Source organism: Oncorhynchus mykiss, chromosome 28, assembly GCF_013265735.2.
Source record: "Oncorhynchus mykiss isolate Arlee chromosome 28, USDA_OmykA_1.1, whole genome shotgun sequence".
NCBI classification, from domain to species: domain Eukaryota; kingdom Metazoa; phylum Chordata; class Actinopteri; order Salmoniformes; family Salmonidae; genus Oncorhynchus; species Oncorhynchus mykiss.
Window position 1 is genome coordinate 20,652,480 of NC_048592.1, and position 17,221 is coordinate 20,669,700.

General features: G+C 40.9%; 1 protein-coding gene across 1 annotated transcript; it reads left to right on the forward strand.

The window, feature by feature from the left end:
• The first annotated feature begins 2,183 nt into the window (after window positions 1-2,183).
• On the forward strand, window positions 2,184-16,494 carry LOC110508715 (tyrosine-protein kinase Lyn). Its single transcript, XM_021589459.2, has 13 exons — window positions 2,184-2,304; window positions 7,490-7,626; window positions 7,921-7,975; window positions 8,133-8,238; window positions 8,627-8,725; window positions 8,882-8,985; window positions 9,198-9,347; window positions 9,517-9,669; window positions 13,325-13,507; window positions 13,704-13,780; window positions 14,622-14,775; window positions 15,086-15,217; window positions 15,579-16,494. Exons 2-13 carry the CDS (start codon window positions 7,495-7,497, stop codon window positions 15,779-15,781), a joined length of 1,548 nt encoding a protein of 515 aa, XP_021445134.1. The 5' UTR covers window positions 2,184-2,304; window positions 7,490-7,494; the 3' UTR covers window positions 15,782-16,494.
• The last annotated feature ends 727 nt before the right edge of the window (window positions 16,495-17,221 follow it).

Sequence of the window (17,221 nt, forward strand, 5' to 3'; positions counted from 1 at the left end):
GGATCTGTACTGATTGCGCAAAATCCATGACAGGGAGACAGAGGATGCCATTTGGGTACACTGCAACATCCACCGAGAGGCTCTTGCTGCCAAGGGAATGCCTGACAGCTTGAAAGATGTTTTGGACACTACAGTGAAAATGGTTAACTTAAGGATCGGACCCTTTTTTTCTATTTTTCGCCTAAAATGACATACCCAAATCTAACCTCCTGTAGCTCAGGACCTGAAGCAAGGATCTGCATATTCTTGATACCATTTGAAAGGAAACACCTTGAAGTTTGTGGAAATGTGAAATTAAGGTAGGAGAATATAACACATTAGATGTGGTAAAATATATATTTTTTGTACCATCTTTGAAATGCAAGAGAAAGGCCATAATGTATTAATCCAGCCCAGTCACAATTTAGATTTTGGCCACTAGATGGCAGTGTACATGCAATGTTTAGACTGATCCATTGAACCATTGCATTTCTGTTCAAAATGTTGTATCAAGGCTGCCCAAATGTGCCTAATTGGTTTATTAACTCTTAAGTTCACAAGGCCCCTGAACTCTCGTATTTTCTGCATTATGCAATGATATGGGCAGCAACCATGTAACGCTTTTACAACATACAGAAGTTCGCTGGTTATCAAGGGGAAAAGTATTGACACTTTTTTTAAATTGAGAGAAGAGCTTAAGGTTTTATTTACTGACCATCATTTTCACTTGTCTGACCACTTGCGTGATGAGTTTCACACGACTGGCTGATCTTCATGATGTTTTTTCTCGCCTGAATGATCTGAATCTAGGATTGCAACTATTCAATGTGGGGGACAAAATTTAGGCTATGATTAAGAAGTTGGAGCTCTTTTTCTGCATTATCAAGGACAGCACACAGGTTTTTTCATCATTGTATGATTTAGTGTGTGCAAATGAACTCAAGCTTACAGACAATGTCAAATGTGATATAGCGAAGCACCTGAGTGAGCTGGGTGCGCAAATATGCAGGTACTTCTCCGAAACGGAAGACAAACTGGATTCGTTATCCCTTTCATGGCCTGTCTCCAGTCCACTTACCGATATCTCAACAAGAGAGCCTCATCGAAATTGCAACACGCGGTTCTGTGAAAATTGAATTTAATCAGAAGCCACTGCCAGATTTCTGGATTGGGCTGCACTCAGAGTTTCTTGCCTTGGCAAATCGCGCCGTTAAGACACTGCTGCCCTTTGCAACCACGTACCAATGTGAGAGTGGATTCTCAGCCCTCACTAGCATGAAAACTAAATACAGGCACAGACTGTGTGGAAAATGATTTAAAACACTCTCCAATACAACCCAACATTGCATTGAGTTATGTACATCCTTTCAAGTGTAACAGTATTGCTTCTGTCCCTCTCCTCGCCCCTACTTGGGCTCGAACCAGGGACCCTCTGCACACAACAACCGACACCCTCGAAGCATCGTTACCCATCGCTCCACAAAAGCCACAGCCCTTGCATAGCAAAGGGAACAACTACTTCATGGTCTCAGAGCGAGTGACGTCACCGATTGAAACGCTATTAGCGGGCACCCCGCTACATAGCTAGCCATTTCACAACGGTTACTTACACAAGCACACCCTTCTCATTCACTATTTTTGATGAACAAATAAGGTGTATATTTAAGTTGACTATATAAAGAGCAAAATTATTGATTATTATAATATTATTTTTGCCCTGATCCTATAAGAGCTGTCACTTTCCACAAGACGGGTTGTGACAAACTCACTCATTCTTATGTTTAGTAAATGTATCGTATAGTATTTGTGTGGCAGGCTTACAATGATGGCAAAAAACAACATTGAGAGTGCGCTGACCCTGGTGCTAGAGGGGGGACGCAGCTGGAGGTTGACTGTTTTAAGGGGTACAGGGTATAAAATGTTTGGGAACCACTGTTCTGGGAAAATCAATAGGTTGTTTTGACTGTTCAGTTCCACAATGTCCCCTCAGTCCATTTCATACATTGTAGTACCTGTGATTTTATAAAACAAAAAAATGCATTGTACATAAAGATAATGTAATAAATATGACTGACCTCAAATGACCTCGACTTTCAAATGTGTTCAGTTGGTAAGCAATTATGCAAATACATTGGACAAAACGGAACATTGTACCAGGAAGTTACAGTAAAAAAAAAATCCCAACCATTTAACATATGAAGTTCCTCATTCTGTTGAATTTCACAGTCCATTGGCAGCTCTAATAACGAGCAAGTTGAGGATTACTAACATTTGTCTTTTTTAATTAGCCGCTCAGCCGCTTCTCCAACTAGTGAAATTTGACAGGTAAATCTAGCCTATATTATTATATATTATTATGTGTTCTATTAACCTATATTATTTATTTTCTTTGTCCATAGTTTTTTTTATCAAACAAGTCTTAATTTTATTTCTATAAACATTACGCTAGTCAATTTGTTTGGGAACGTTGTCCACATTTCGCTATAAAAAAATGTAAATACGGTCCACTGAGCCGAATGCACAAGTTAAAATTGTTCTTAAACATCTGTCTAAAGAAATTGGTCTGTCTGTACAAACCAGGGCGTTGCCTATGTTTTAAATGTTGCATGTTTTAGGAAGTGACACATTATTCCCGAAAAATGTGGGGGTTTAAAAGCAGGTTCCCATCACCTCCAGCCGGCTCAGATTTCCCGATGGTGTGGTCCGTGACCACGTTTACATGCGCACAGCATTCTGAATAGTAGTTCATATCCCGCTTAACGTCTTATTCGGGATAAACGGTTTACATGCAACTTTGATATCCCGCTCATGAGTATCCCTGTACCATGAATAAACAGAATATTCATATTTTAAGATCATATGGGTTAAATGGCATAGTAACTAAAATATGAACACTGACTAAGCCTAACTCCTGCATATTAACTCCTGCAGAATTATGCATTTCTTGCAGTAAATTTATATAATACATGTTAATGTCTCAGGAACAGGAGTGGAGAATGATTTCTTTCATCATCTCTTGAGAAAATGCTGAATGCACTTGTAATGTGTTATCTTTGACAATGCTGTGCAAGCAGACAGTATTTCAAACACATAAAATATGCACCCAAGACAAACTGAAGTCTTATCAGAAACGTGTTTAATTGTAGGCTATATGGTCCAGTAAGGAGTATCAGCAAAATTCATTGTAATGGAATTATGGTGGATCAAACTGTGCAGGTAGCCTACTTTTTGAAGTAATTTGTTTGACAATCAGATGAAACATCACATAACACCCATGATATGTGTAACTGAGCCTGCGTAAGATGTCTAAGATCAGAATATCCCAGGCATTTTATCCAGGTTTCTCATAACCGGGATACAAACTTTTTGGGGTAATTGTTTATGACTACTTTTACTTCACTACATTCCTAATTCACTTTATACATTTTCCCTGACACCCAAAAATACTCATTACATTTTGAATGCTTAGCAGGACAGGAAAATAGTCTAATTCACACACTTATCAAGAGAACATCCCTAGTCATCCCAACCGCCTCTGATTTGGCAGACTCACTAAACACACATTCTTCATTTGTAAATAATGTCTGAGTGTTGGCGCATGCCCCTGGCTTTCTGTAAATGATGCCTGAGTGTTGGAGTCTGCCCCTGGCTTTCTGTAAATGATGCCTGAGTGTTGGAGTCTGCCCCTGGCTTTCTGTAAATGATGCCTGAGTGTTGGAGTCTGCCCCTGGCTTTCTGTAAATGATGTCTGAGTGTTGGAGCCTGCCCCTGGCTTTCTGTAAATTATGTCTGAGTGTTGGAGCATGCCCCTGGCTTTCTGTAAATGATGTCTGAGTGTTGGAGCCTGCCCCTGGCTTTCTGTAAATGATGTCTGAGTGTTGGAGCCTGCCCCTGGCTTTCTGTAAATTATGTCTGAGTGTTGGAGCCTGCCCCTGGCTTTCTGTAAATGTTGTCTGAGTGTTGGAGCATGCCCCTGGCTTTCTGTAAATGATGTCTGAGTGTTGGAGCCTGCCCCTGGCTTTCTGTAAATTATGTCTGAGTGTTGGAGCATGCCCCTGGCTTTCTGTAAATGATGTCTGAGTGTTGGAGCCTGCCCATGGCTTTCTGTAAATGATGCCTGAGTGTTGGAGTCTGCCCCTGGCTTTCTGTAAATTATGTCTGAGTGTTGGAGCCTGCCCCTGGCTCTCTGTAAATGATGTCTGAGTGTTGGAGCATGCCCCTGGCTTTCTGTAAATGATGTCTGAGTGTTGGAGCCTGCCCCTGGCTTTCTGTAAATGATGTCTGAGTGTTGGAGCCTGCCCCTGGCTTTCTGTAAATTATGTCTGAGTGTTGGAGCATGCCCCTGGCTTTCTGTAAATAATGTCTGAGTGTTGGAGCCTGCCCCTGGCTTTCTGTAAATAATGTCTGAGTGTTGGAGCCTGCCCCTGGCTTTCTGTAAATAATGTCTGAGTGTTGGAGCCTGCCCCTGGCTTTCTGTAAATTATGTCTGAGTGTTGGAGCCTGCCCCTGGCTTTCTGTAAATGATGTCTGAGTGTTGGAGCCTGCCCCTGGCTTTCTGTAAATGATGTCCGAGTGTTGGAGCATGCCCCTGGCTCTCTGTAAATGATGTCCGGGTGTTGGAGCATGCCCCTGGCTCTCTGTAAATGAATAAAAAACTAGAATGGTGGCATCAGGTTCTCTTAATTTAAGGAATTTGAAATGATTTACACTTTTACTAAACTTTTAGTATATTTTAGCAATTACATTTACTTTTGATACTTAAGTATTTATAAAAAACAAATTATTTTAGACTTTTAATCAAGTAGTATTTTACTGGGTGAATTTCACCTTTACTTGTATCATTTTCTATTAAGGCATCTTTACTTTTACTCAACTATGACAATTGGGTACTTTTTTCCACTAGTGTGCACATGTAAACATGGTTATCGAGATAGATATGGGTTACGGAAGGGTCACATAATTCCATCCAGGTCACCAGGAGGGATCAGCAAATTAATTATACTCATGAGCAAACATTTCATAACTGCAATTGCCAGTAAATCTCCACACTTGGCTTTATACCTGTTCAAACAACCCACTCCAGGTGACAGTATACAACCTTTCAGTTTGTTTGCCAACTCAGAAGTAGTAGAATAATAAAATGGACTACTTCAAAATGGAGATGGCCTCAGTGGTGCTGCCTGTGCTCTCATAAACACCATATTGGAACAGGTACAAGGATGCGAATTCTATGGGTGTGATTGACACACCTGCCGTGCACATGCCCACACGCAATGTGCCCTCCACTAATCTAGGCCTATCCAAGTGTGTGAGGCATGGTTTACAGCTGGAATCCTTAATGGTGAAACAGCCATGTCCGTTTGCAATATTAAAACAACAAAAGAAGTTACTGCAAACAACAAACACTGTTTTTTCCCCTCGGACATCATTGCTCGCGCGATAGACGAGCACAGTAAGTGCTGCGTTTGTTTTACCTGCTGTGTAATGCTCCTCAGCTCGGCAGCAAAAGCAACAGCAGTGGTGGGGCGGCCAGTGGCGCTGTTTCCGCCAACTGTGGATTCCATCAATACATGCATTTATTCAACATTATTCAATGTAATTCAACTTTTTGCATGTTTAACTAAATTAATTCCTAAAGAAAATAGAATAATAGTTGACATGAAACCAAAACCCCAGACTTGGTTGAGAAATACATTACGCAGAGAGGGTTTTTCCTTGCAAAAGGCAGTTGCTTGTCAAATGAGGAAGTGTGCAGAAGCCACAGTAGCACGTAGCCTCTGTATAGTTATTTTAATCTGTCTGGAGCCTTAACCTGTATCCGGTCCATCATCTAGAAATACAGCCACAGCACTGTGGCACCTAACAGTGGTCGGGTTTGTTTTTCAGCATTTGATTCAGAGCACTAGGAGGTGTCGAATTATTTTTCTAAAGTCATAGATATATATTTGCTCAATGGTCTAATGCATTGTCCTCATCATTCAACAACAGTGCATTAGTACAACCAAATGCCAAATCAGATGTTCATTATTGGAGAACAATGCAAAACAAGGACATTTCTAGGTACATCTAGTTTCTGATTTAGTTTCCATTTGGGGTACATGAAGGACAAGACTAGGTCGAATGAATGTTGTGCCTTTCAGCTGTTATTTGCCCAGAAAGCAAAACTGATAAGCATTGTTTTAGGGGTCCAAAGTTTGAGGAAACATCAAATGTGTTCAGTTTCGTCAAGGAAGAAGAATACCTTACATCAGTCTAATTTTTACTGGCCTAGATCCATATCCATATAAATACATATTTCTCTCTCCCTCGGTGTTAGTAACACAATAGTTTAAGATCAAGCAATAGGCCTACTGTGTTAATTATATTATTTTGTAGCTCATGATGTGTTTATTTATAACTGAAATCCTTGGAGAATTCCCCTGGACATGGAGCATTGTCATTGGAATGTGTGAACGTGTTGTGACAGAAAATCATGCGTTACCCCTGGCCTCAGTGAGCTGGCTGTACAACCCTGTTTTCTGCCGTTAGATAGACAACCGCTACCTGTATCTTATGTCTGTGGTATTAATCTACACAGCAGACAATGTAACATATCTAAGATTGTGACCTTTACAGTATAGTGCTCCAAACTCCAGTGTGAATGAGTGAGTGAGATTCTGTACACGACCACTGCTGCTCAAAACCCACTTGCTTCTATATTGCGGTGTAAATTAATTTGCAGACACAGCTGCATCAAGTGGTGTAGTACAGAGGTTAACTCCCGAGAGACCACGTCTAACTGAGCCCAGTTGTTCAGACAAAGAGCCTAAATCAAAGATCCATACTTAGTTTATACAGGCTTGTTGCTCAGATTCTGTATGTGCACTGTCTGAAAATCGAATCATTTGTCATCTCCAAGCCTAACAATGCAGAAGGACATTTAAAAAAACAAACAAGTAAACACTTGATAATGCCTGTTAATGTTTGTGAATGAATAAACGTTAAATGAGTGAGTGAGGCTTTGATCTGTGCTAGGTTGTGTGCTATCAATACTACAGCAAATAAATAGTTAGATATTTTACAGTGTATTGGCACAGTTGACTCCTGATCAGTGCACTGTCAGAAACTCTGCTGTCCACTGTCATAGTAACTTAGTCCCAAACTACTGCAGTTCTACTTTACTTAATAACAAGTCATCTGTGTTTATGAGCAGTGGTCATTTGTGTACAGTCGGTCATGAACACTTCTCTCACACACACACACACACACACACACACACACACACACACACACACACACACACACACACACACACACACACACAGTAAAGTGTTAATCTTCTGTTTGATGTATGAGTCTTGATATTCATCTTCGTTATGTTTCCCATCCCTCTTTCCTTATGGGCCTTTTGCAGGAATATAGAGACCATGAATAGTTAAGCCTTGTTCCGAATGCTGTGTGTCTGTGGTGTGAACCAATGAGAAAGATGAGGTCAATACATTAAAGTTAGCTTCTGTGTCTATCCCAATAGGCAACATGGGTTGTAAAAAATCCAAGCTGAATGCCGGTCTGAATGGAGGTGTGCTTGATGGCAAGAACCGACAGCCAGTACATCCCGATCAAACTGTAAATCTGAAAGATCGCACCTCCATTAAAGCAAGTGCTACAGTAAGTAGTAGTTTCAGGGGAAACAGTATTTTTGTAATCACTACCAAAAATCCCTGACCTGGAAACTGACAAAATTGGTTCAAGTGTGTTGTTGATGAATCTTCAAATATTGAAAAGTGTACCCGATTATTATTATTATTATAATTTAAATGGGTGAAATAGCACACATTTCTCTCTTTCACCATCTCTTCACCTTAGATGCAAACTATTTTTCATAGATTAGCACAATAACGCCATAACATTTTGTCAAACTACTGTCCAGAAGTTCTGATATGAAATGATATCTTGATACAGCGTAACTCACCTCCTGGAGGTCTCCTGCCTGGTCAGGTATTCATGAAAATGGAAGGTATGCTTGTTGCATTTCTTTATCGCACATTGTTACAGTAATGATGCAGAGCAAATATTGTATGATGGTTCCATTTCTTTTGTAGTGCATTGCAATATTCCAATAACATTTGATTGCAAGAGAAGTGTGTTCCCACTGTCTCTCATTTCTAACACAGAGCAAAGCGAGTCTGGTAAAATAGCTATTGCAATATACCCATATGATGCAATACATGCAGACGATTTGGGATTCAAGAAGGGCGAAAGGCTTAAGGTTCTTGAAGAGTAAGTGCCTGTTCTCCATATATTACATTTGAGTGTGTTGGATTTTATACATAAACCAACACAATGTTGGACTAAGAGGAATATTGTTTGCGCAAGCATTTTATACAAAGATGATTTACAGTGTCATCATTGAATAGTACACTATCTAGAACCTTCGGATGTCCCCATAAGAGGACCCTTTTTGGTTCCAGGTAGAACCCTTTGGGGGTCCATGTAGCACTCTTTCCACAGAGAGTTCTACATGGAACCCAAAAGGGTTCTCATCGGAACCAAATAGAGTTCTCCTATGGGGGCATCCGAATAACCCTTTTGGAACCCTTTTTTTCCCCTAAGAGTAGATTGTTGTGTCCCTTCCTTCATTGACATCATGAATCATAACGGTTTTCAGGCATGGTGAATGGTGGAAGGCTAGGTCTCTGACCACTAAGAAAGAAGGGTTCATACCCTCCAATTATGTTGCAGAGGCCAACACCATGGAGACAGAGGAGTGAGTGTCGTTATCATATTGACTTTTGCACATTTCTCTTAGAGCCAACAAGGCTTTCTATTCACCGTTAATAGAAGCACATAGCTGTTATTTCATTCATTTCAGGGGAAGATTGGATATATCAATTGTGTCACTATAATATTGTCTTCCGCGTAGATGGTTTTTCAAGGATATTACAAGGAAGGACGCAGAAAGACAACTTTTGGCCCCTGCTAACAAAGCAGGCTCTTACCTCATTCGTGAGAGTGAGACATCAAAAGGTAAGGACCCACTGGATAACCTATGTCTCTCTAATGAAAATAACTTGTCCATGATTCCTATACGTCAAATAATTTATGCACACTTGACTAAGTTGTTTTGGATAAAAGCAGCTGCTAAATGGAATATATTATTATTTGACATATTATTCACTGTATTGCATTTGGACGTCTGAATGTATGAGTGTGATAGTGATTGTGTTTCTCTTCATCAGGAAGTTATTCCATGTCTATCAGAGATGTGGATGCCCAGGGAATAAACGCTGTAAAACATTATAAGATCCGCACGCTGGATAATGGCGGCTTCTACATCTCTCCTAAAATCACATTCCCTGACATTGGTAGCATGATAAAACATTATTACAGTGAGTACCACTGTATTTGAGCCCACCTGTAATGTTGCACAAAACTAAGACATTTCATTTTCTCTTGGCTTCCTTCAACTTCTCTATTTACTAAAATAATATAATGTATGAATAATATAGTAAGGCCATGCTGCTATGTCTCAACATCAGTTTGTGGTGTGATTGTCAGAACAATCAGATGGTCTCTGTCGAAAGCTGGAGAAGCCGTGTGATAAACCCGAAGCTCAGAAGCCATGGGACAAAGATGCCTGGGAGATCTCCAAGGAGTCCATCAAGATGGTGAAGAAGCTGGGAGCAGGACAGTTTGGAGAAGTGTGGATGGGTGAGTCAATGAAAGATACACTATATACACAAAAGTATGCGAACACACCTTTAAATTAGTGGATTCGGCTATTTAAACCACACCCGTTGCTGACAGGTGTATAAAATCGAGCACACAGCCATGCAATCTCCATAGACAAACATTGTCAGTAGAAGTGCCTTACTGAAGAGCTCAGTGACTTTCAACATGGCACTGATCATAGGATGCCACTTCTCCAACAAGTCAGTTTGTCAAATTTCTGCCCTGCTAGAGCTGCCCCGGTCAACTCTAAGTGTTGTTATTGTGTAGTGGAAACGTCTAGGAGCAACAACAGCTCGGCCAAGAAGTGGGAAACCACACAAGCTCACAGAACGGAATTGCAGAGTGCTGAAGTGCGCATAAAAATAATCTGTTCTTGGTTGCAACACTCACGACCGAGTTCTAAACTGCCTGGGGAAGCAACGTCAGCACAATAACTGTTTGTAAGGGAGCTTCATGTAATGGGTTTCCATGGCTGAGCAGCCGCACACAAGCCTAAGATCACCGTGCCCAATGCCAATCGTCGGCTGGAGTGGTGTAAAGCACAACTCCATTGGACTCTGGAAAAGTGTAAACTTGTTCTCTGGAGTGATGAATAACGCACCACCATCTGGCAGTCCAACAGACAAATCTGGGTTTGGCGGATGCCAGGAGAATGCTACCTACCCCAATGCATAGTGCCAACTGTAAAGTTTGGTGAAGAAGGAATAATGGTCTGGGGCTGTTTTTCATGGTTCGGGCTAGGCCCCTTAGTTCCAGTGAAGGGAAATCTTAATGCTACAGCATACAATGACATTTTAGACGATTCTGTGCTTCCAACTTTGTGGCAAAAGTTTGGGGGAAGGCCCTTTCCTGTTTCAGCATGACAAATGCCCCCGTGCACAAAGCGAGGTCCATTCAGAAATGGTTTGTCGAGATCCGCGTGTAAGGACTGGCTTGCACATTTATTTTCTCCCCAATTTCGATCTTGTCTCATCGCTGCAACTCCCCAACGGGCATGGGAGGTGAAAGTCAAGTCATGCGTCCTCCGAAACATGACCCGCCAAACTGCGCTTTGTAACCCAGAAGCCAGCCGCACCAATGTGTAGGAGGAAACGCTGTTCCCCTTACGACCGAGGTCAGCCTGCAGGTGCCCGGCCCACCACAAGGAGTCGTTACAGCACGATGAGCCAAGTAAAGCCCTCCCAGGTCAAACCCTCCCCTAACCCAGATGATGCTGGGCCAATTGTGCGCCGCCCTATGGGACTCCCGGTCACGGCCGTTTGTGATTCAGCCCAGGATCAAACCCAGATCTGTAGTGATGCCTATGGCACTGTGATGCAGTACCTTAGACCGCTGCGCCACTCGGGAGGCCCACTCCATTGCTTTTTTTAATAGAATTAAACCACATTAAAGTGATAGTATCAGGGGTAGGGCAGCTGAGACAGACAGCTATAGTCAAATGTTGATCTTTCTGTCTCTATGAGATTGTTAGCAGCCTTAGAGAGAGGAGGGATGGGACTGGTACTAGGAACTGTTGGCGCTGTTATCAGAGGCATCTGTAGAGGAAATGAGTGTGTCTGACTTCGAATTTGCATTGGATTTCGTTATTATTCATGTGTTACCTTCCCGCACCTCGGCCTTGATGAATTGCAGGAAATTGTTGGCATTTCAAATGGACTGTTGGGCCTCCTGTACTGCGCGAAGATGTTTGCTTCGTTTTCTTTGACCTCTTTGGCATTAAGGGTTTTTCCTATGGCACAGTGAGCCAGCCAGCCAGCCAGCCAGATGGAGCCGTCGAAAGTCCTGTTTCCTCTCATTCACCTCCTTGCATTTATTATGTCTCTGGAGAGTTTAGTCTCCTCTTCTCTATAAAAAAAACAAGGTGGAATTAAAAGAGGCTTAGAAGGGGGTGTTCAGGGCTTGTTCAGCTAGCACGGTGGAAACACAGAGTTGAAGGAGAATTATGTGATAAAGAAATGCTATTCTGGATGGAGGGTTCAAAATGCTCAAACTTGGACTGAACTCCACTGGTTAGTCAGTAATATACTAACTTTATTAGGATGCATCCCAAATGGCACCCTATTCCCTACACAGTGCACTACTTTTGACCAGAGCTCTATGGTCACTGGTCAGCAGTAGTACACTATATAGGGAATATGGTGCCATTTGGGATGTAAACTTAAACAACTCTTCAGTAGAATCAGCAAAATTGAATAAAAATGTATTGGTCATGTGCCGAATACAACAGGTGTAGACTTTACAGTGAAATGCTGACTACAACAGGTGTAGACTTTACAGTGAAATGCTGAATACAACAGGTGTAGACTTTACAGTGAAATGCTGAATACAACAGGTGTAGACTTTACAGTGAAATGCTGAATACAACAGGTGTAGACTTTACAGTGAAATGCTGACTACAACAGGTGTAGACTTTACAGTGAAATGCTGACTACAACAGGTGTAGACTTTACAGTGAAATGCTGAATACAACAGGTGTAGACTTTACAGTGAAATGCTGAATACAACAGGTGTAGACTTTACAGTGAAATGCTGAATACAACAGGTGTAGACTTTACAGTGAAATGCTGAATACAACAGGTGTAGACTTTACAGTGAAATGCTGAATACAACAGGTGTAGACTTTACAGTGAAATGCTGAATACAACAGGTGTAGACTTTACAGTGAAATGCTGAATACAACAGGTGTAGACTTTACAGTGAAATGCTGAATACAACAGGTGTAGACTTTACAGTGAAATGCTGAATACAACAGGTGTAGACTTTACAGTGAAATGCTGAATACAACAGGTGTAGACTTTACAGTGAAATGCTGAATACAACAGGTGTAGACTTTACAGTGAAATGCTTACTTACGAGCCCATTCCCAACAATGCAGAGTTAAAAAGTAAGAAAAATGATATTTTTTTTTATCATTAGGCCTACGTTTTAATGTTTTTATTAACCTACCATTATTATAATCAAACTCCCCTTCCCCCCAAACGAACAATAAGAACAGAAGTTGAGCACGGAGAAACAATTTGAACTTCATGGGAAAGTGTGTGTATAAATACCCACGTTTTTATATTGATAAATGAGTCCCCGCTGTCTACTTTTAGCTCTGTCAAAAAAACTGTTTTGTGAACTGTTACAGCTTAAGTCCTCAATTATAATTTTTGAGCATTTACTATGTGCACTACTCGAGTCGCGTCCCAAGTCCCTAGTCTTCGAGTCAGAGTCCTTTATACTCAAGTCATGAGTTGAGTCACAAGTTCCTTGGTAGTCCCATACGTTGCTGTCCAACCATTTTATACAGCTAAATTTCATTATACTGTTGCACATTTGTAAGGCTAAAATATATAATACAGCTCTCTAACATTTGCTGTTGTAGCTAGTAGGTAGCAAGTCGAGTTACGAGTCATAAAAATCTGGACTTGAGTCCAATAACACTGCTTAGTACTGGCATTGGTTCCCTTGTTGCTAAATCACGTGAGACAGTATGCATTCAATGTCACCAGTTTATGTCAAATCTTCCAATCAAAATGTCATTCAAATAAAAAAGACAAAAAGATACAGCAGGTGACCCTAGAGGTCAGAAAACAGTGGTGGTACAATTTCTATCTAGCTACACTTCATACTGAGCAAATCCCTCCTGCAGCGTTCTACAACAACACGACCAAGGTGGCAGTGAAGACGCTGAAGCCAGGCACCATGTCAGCGGAGGCGTTCATGGAGGAGGCTAACCTCATGAAGACCCTGCAACACGACAGACTGGTGCGCCTCTACGCCGTCGTCACCAAGATCGAGCCCATCTACATCATCACAGAGTACATGTCCAATGGTAACACACACACACTGAGTCCAATTCCTACAAGACAGACCTCATGGTTTCAAACACTGTTATGTGGCCAGCATGGACTGTTTTCATCAATACATACCATTTGATGCTACATAAGTTACATAAGTGTTCTGTAAATCACCTATATTTTCATTGGTTTGGTTTCTATCCCTCAATTTTGTTTCTTTACCTTTTGTAGGTAGCCTCTTAGATTTCTTAAAAAGTGAGACGGGCTGCAAAGTACAGCTACCTAAGCTAATCGATTTTTCTGCACAGGTAATGCATGTTCTTCTTACATCTCTCGGTCTCAGTGATTAAGCGCATTGCTCTTTATAGACTGTTTCCGTTTAAGAAATAGATGCTGATGTCACTATTTCCATTGGTCAACCAGAAAGAGGAACAGAACACCATGGTTTTTGTTTCACTTAACAAATGAGTTGCAACAAACTAAGAACATCCACACTCACACACACCGATCAGAGTATGTCTCTCATGGAAGAAGAAGAAATGTGCTTCAATCAAAGTCAATACACAAAAGGATGATTAACATGTATCATTGATAACGTGCCTCCCCAAAGAAGTAAACTACCTAAAAAGAATATGAAAAATAAACCAAAATTCCTCATGCCATGTCAGTACACCGGTTGTGGTCAATTCAGAATAAACTTTAAATTAGATCATTGACAGACATATGGTCAGTTCTGGGGAAAACTGCATCAAACCCCAGTTGCATATCCTCTTAGACAAAGTGAAAGAGGATGCCAGTTATTAAATTAAACAGTCGTCCCTTTCCGCAATTGGACAACCACTCAGCTCAGCTCACTTAAACTTGTTGAGTACTAACCAAGTCAAATGGTTTGTAGCTAATTCAATTCTAACCAGACGTAAAACACATACATTAACTATGTTATACAGCATTGCAAATTACCATACTGAATTTTTATCAGAAGAGGAGGAGTCTAATTAATAACCATTTGTCAGTATTGTTTAATGGGAACAACAACAACACAAGTCAGAGAGTCTGAAAGCTCTACCGAGATGGCTAGAGTGCTCAATTGAGTTCCATTTTAGGTACTTCATTAATTAATCCCTGGGGGGAAATGTCATCCTTTTTCAGATTGCAGAGGGCATGGCGTACATTGAGAAGAAGAACTACATCCACCGTGACCTGAGAACAGCCAACGTCCTGGTGTCTGAGAGTTTGCTTTGTAAAATAGCTGACTTTGGTCTGGCTAGAGTCATTGAGGATGACCAGTATACAGCCAGAGAGGGTAAGCTTCCAGTCTGTGCATGCTAGAATTAGTCAGTACAGTATTACACTGGCCAAAATGTTTTTATGATAGCCAGTGTTGACTTTGTGGCTGTGGTAAAGAAAAAAAATAATAATCATGCCAATCAGGAAGCAGAGGTCAATATCAGCAATGTCAGAACTAAAACTGCTATCAGCGCATATTGCATAGTTAGTACAGGCCTGGTTTGTACAAGAATGTTTCTGTCAGCAATCTAAGCATGTAACGTTACTTTGTTTTTCCTCCTGTATCAGTGTCAGAAACTCTTTCGCCATCTGTTTGTCCATTACAGGAGCTAAGTTTCCCATCAAGTGGACAGCACCAGAGGCCATCAACTTTGGCTCCTTCACGATCAAATCAGACATGTGGTCCTTCGGAGTCCTCCTGTATGAAATCATTACCTATGGAAAAATACCTTATCCAGGTAATTACATGCAACCTTAGACACAAACACGTTCATATTTAAGACTAGCTACTCAAGACTGATTTCCCCACATGCTGCAAAATTTGGAGCTTGAATGCACTCAATAATAGGTGAGCACAGATATTTATCGCCATCTTCTGGTTAATGAAAGATGTTGCAAGAGAGCAGAGATTTTTTCTCCAGAAAAAGACCTCGGTCTTTGATGGCATTTATTGTGATGCCTTAACAAATACCAAAACTCTGACTATTGCTCAACCATATTCCCCACATAAGAATCGGTCATGTTTGCTTCTTTCAATTTAGGTCGACCTGCTAGTCAGAGTTACTGCTTCTTCTCACTGTTCCTGTTTTCCTTTTTCAGGGATGAGCAATGGTGAAGTGATGACATCAGTGCAGAAAGGTTATAGAATGCCCCGCCCTGAGAACTGTCCCAACGAGCTCTATGACATCATGACCACCTGCTGGAAGAGCAAGCCAGACGACAGGCCCACATTTGACTACATCCAGAGTGTCTTGGATGACTTTTATACCGCCACTGAGGGACAGTACCAACAGCAGCAGTAGGAAGTCAATGTCTGAGTCCCAAATGGCACCCCATTCCCTTAATAGTGCACAACTGTTGGGCACAATGGTCAAAAGTAGTTGACTGTATAGGGAACAGAGTGCAATTTGGGGTGTAAAATGTCTGCTAATGTGCTGGTTTCTTCAATCCACCAGCAAAACAATCGGTTATTCCGCAGAGAGAGATATTGTCGGACATGTTTACTGCTTACTTATTTGTTAAGCAAGCTAAAGATTCACCTTTGAGTTCAACTTCATATTGAAGTATAAACCTACTAATGTAACGCAGGCTTTTTACAGAGAATGATCACATTAATAAAATGTACTGAATCTGTTGCAAACATGAAAAAGAATCAGCACATTGAACAGCACAAAATGTACAATTTACCACAAATTTATTATAACTTTAGCCATAGCTTGTTGAATTCAATCAGCAGATTGACCAGTACTATTAAAGGTCTATTTTTATTTGAGCTGTTACATTAAGGTACATTAATAGATATTAAGCAGCGTATCTTTTGGACTATGTTCATGTTTCTGTTTAATCGTATTAATATTAAGGCTGTCACAAGAGTCTAACAAGTTACTAATGTGACGTATATTTCTTGTGTTGTTTTTTTTTACAATGAGATTGATGTGAGTGACATGACCATGTGTGTGATTACTGTGCTCTGAATAAATGCAAAAAGACCTAAATCAATAAAATGTCAACCATTTTTGTCCCGGTCGTGGTTTAAGTAGTAGAGCGTGTCAGCCGTTTCAAAGGTCTCCAGGGATTGTGTGTGATGTCATTTGAAGATGGAATTGATTTCCGGAGCAGATCATTAGAGTTGATGGACTTCAAAAACACGGAAGATGATATTGATAGCAGGGCGTTCAGTACGAAGAAGAAAAACAAAACAGAGATAGTTAGACGACGCAACATTGTATCGGTCCCATTATGACGTCTGTGTGTGCATGGGCAGCACCATCGACCTCGCCAGCTTGTAGTCCTAAAAAACGGAAATGAATACCTCTGGTTCGTTCAGCCATTCCTATGTGGGAAATGAATGGGGTTTTGGAAATAAAAAGCCAAAAATAAGGTTAACACAGACTTAGGAGATCTGATCCACTGAGTATACAAAACATTAAGAACACCTGCTCTAGACTGACCTTGTGAATCAAGGTGGAAGCTATGATCCCTTATTGATGTCACTTGTTATTTCCACTTCAAATCAATGTAGATGAAAGGGAGGGGTCCAGTTAAAGAAGGATTGTGTATGTGTGCCATTCAGCCTGAATGGGTAAAACCAAATACTTAAGTGCCTTTGAACAACGCATTGAGGCGGTTCTGGGGAGGGGTGCAACTCAATATAAGGAAGGCGTTCCTAATGTTTTGTACACTCAGTGTACATTTTGTTTTATGAGATCATATCAGTCAGTTAACATGACCTTTATGAATTA

Bases quoted from the DNA above. Each gene is read 5' to 3' on its own strand.
- LOC110508715 (XM_021589459.2), top strand. From the start codon at position 7,495: ATGGGTTGTAAAAAATCCAAGCTGAATGCCGGTCTGAATGGAGGTGTG. The intron at 8,726-8,881 runs GTGAGTGTCGTT...TCTTCCGCGTAG, and splicing joins AACACCATGGAGACAGAGGA to ATGGTTTTTCAAGGATATTA. The intron at 9,348-9,516 runs GTGAGTACCACT...TGTGATTGTCAG, and splicing joins CATGATAAAACATTATTACA to AACAATCAGATGGTCTCTGT.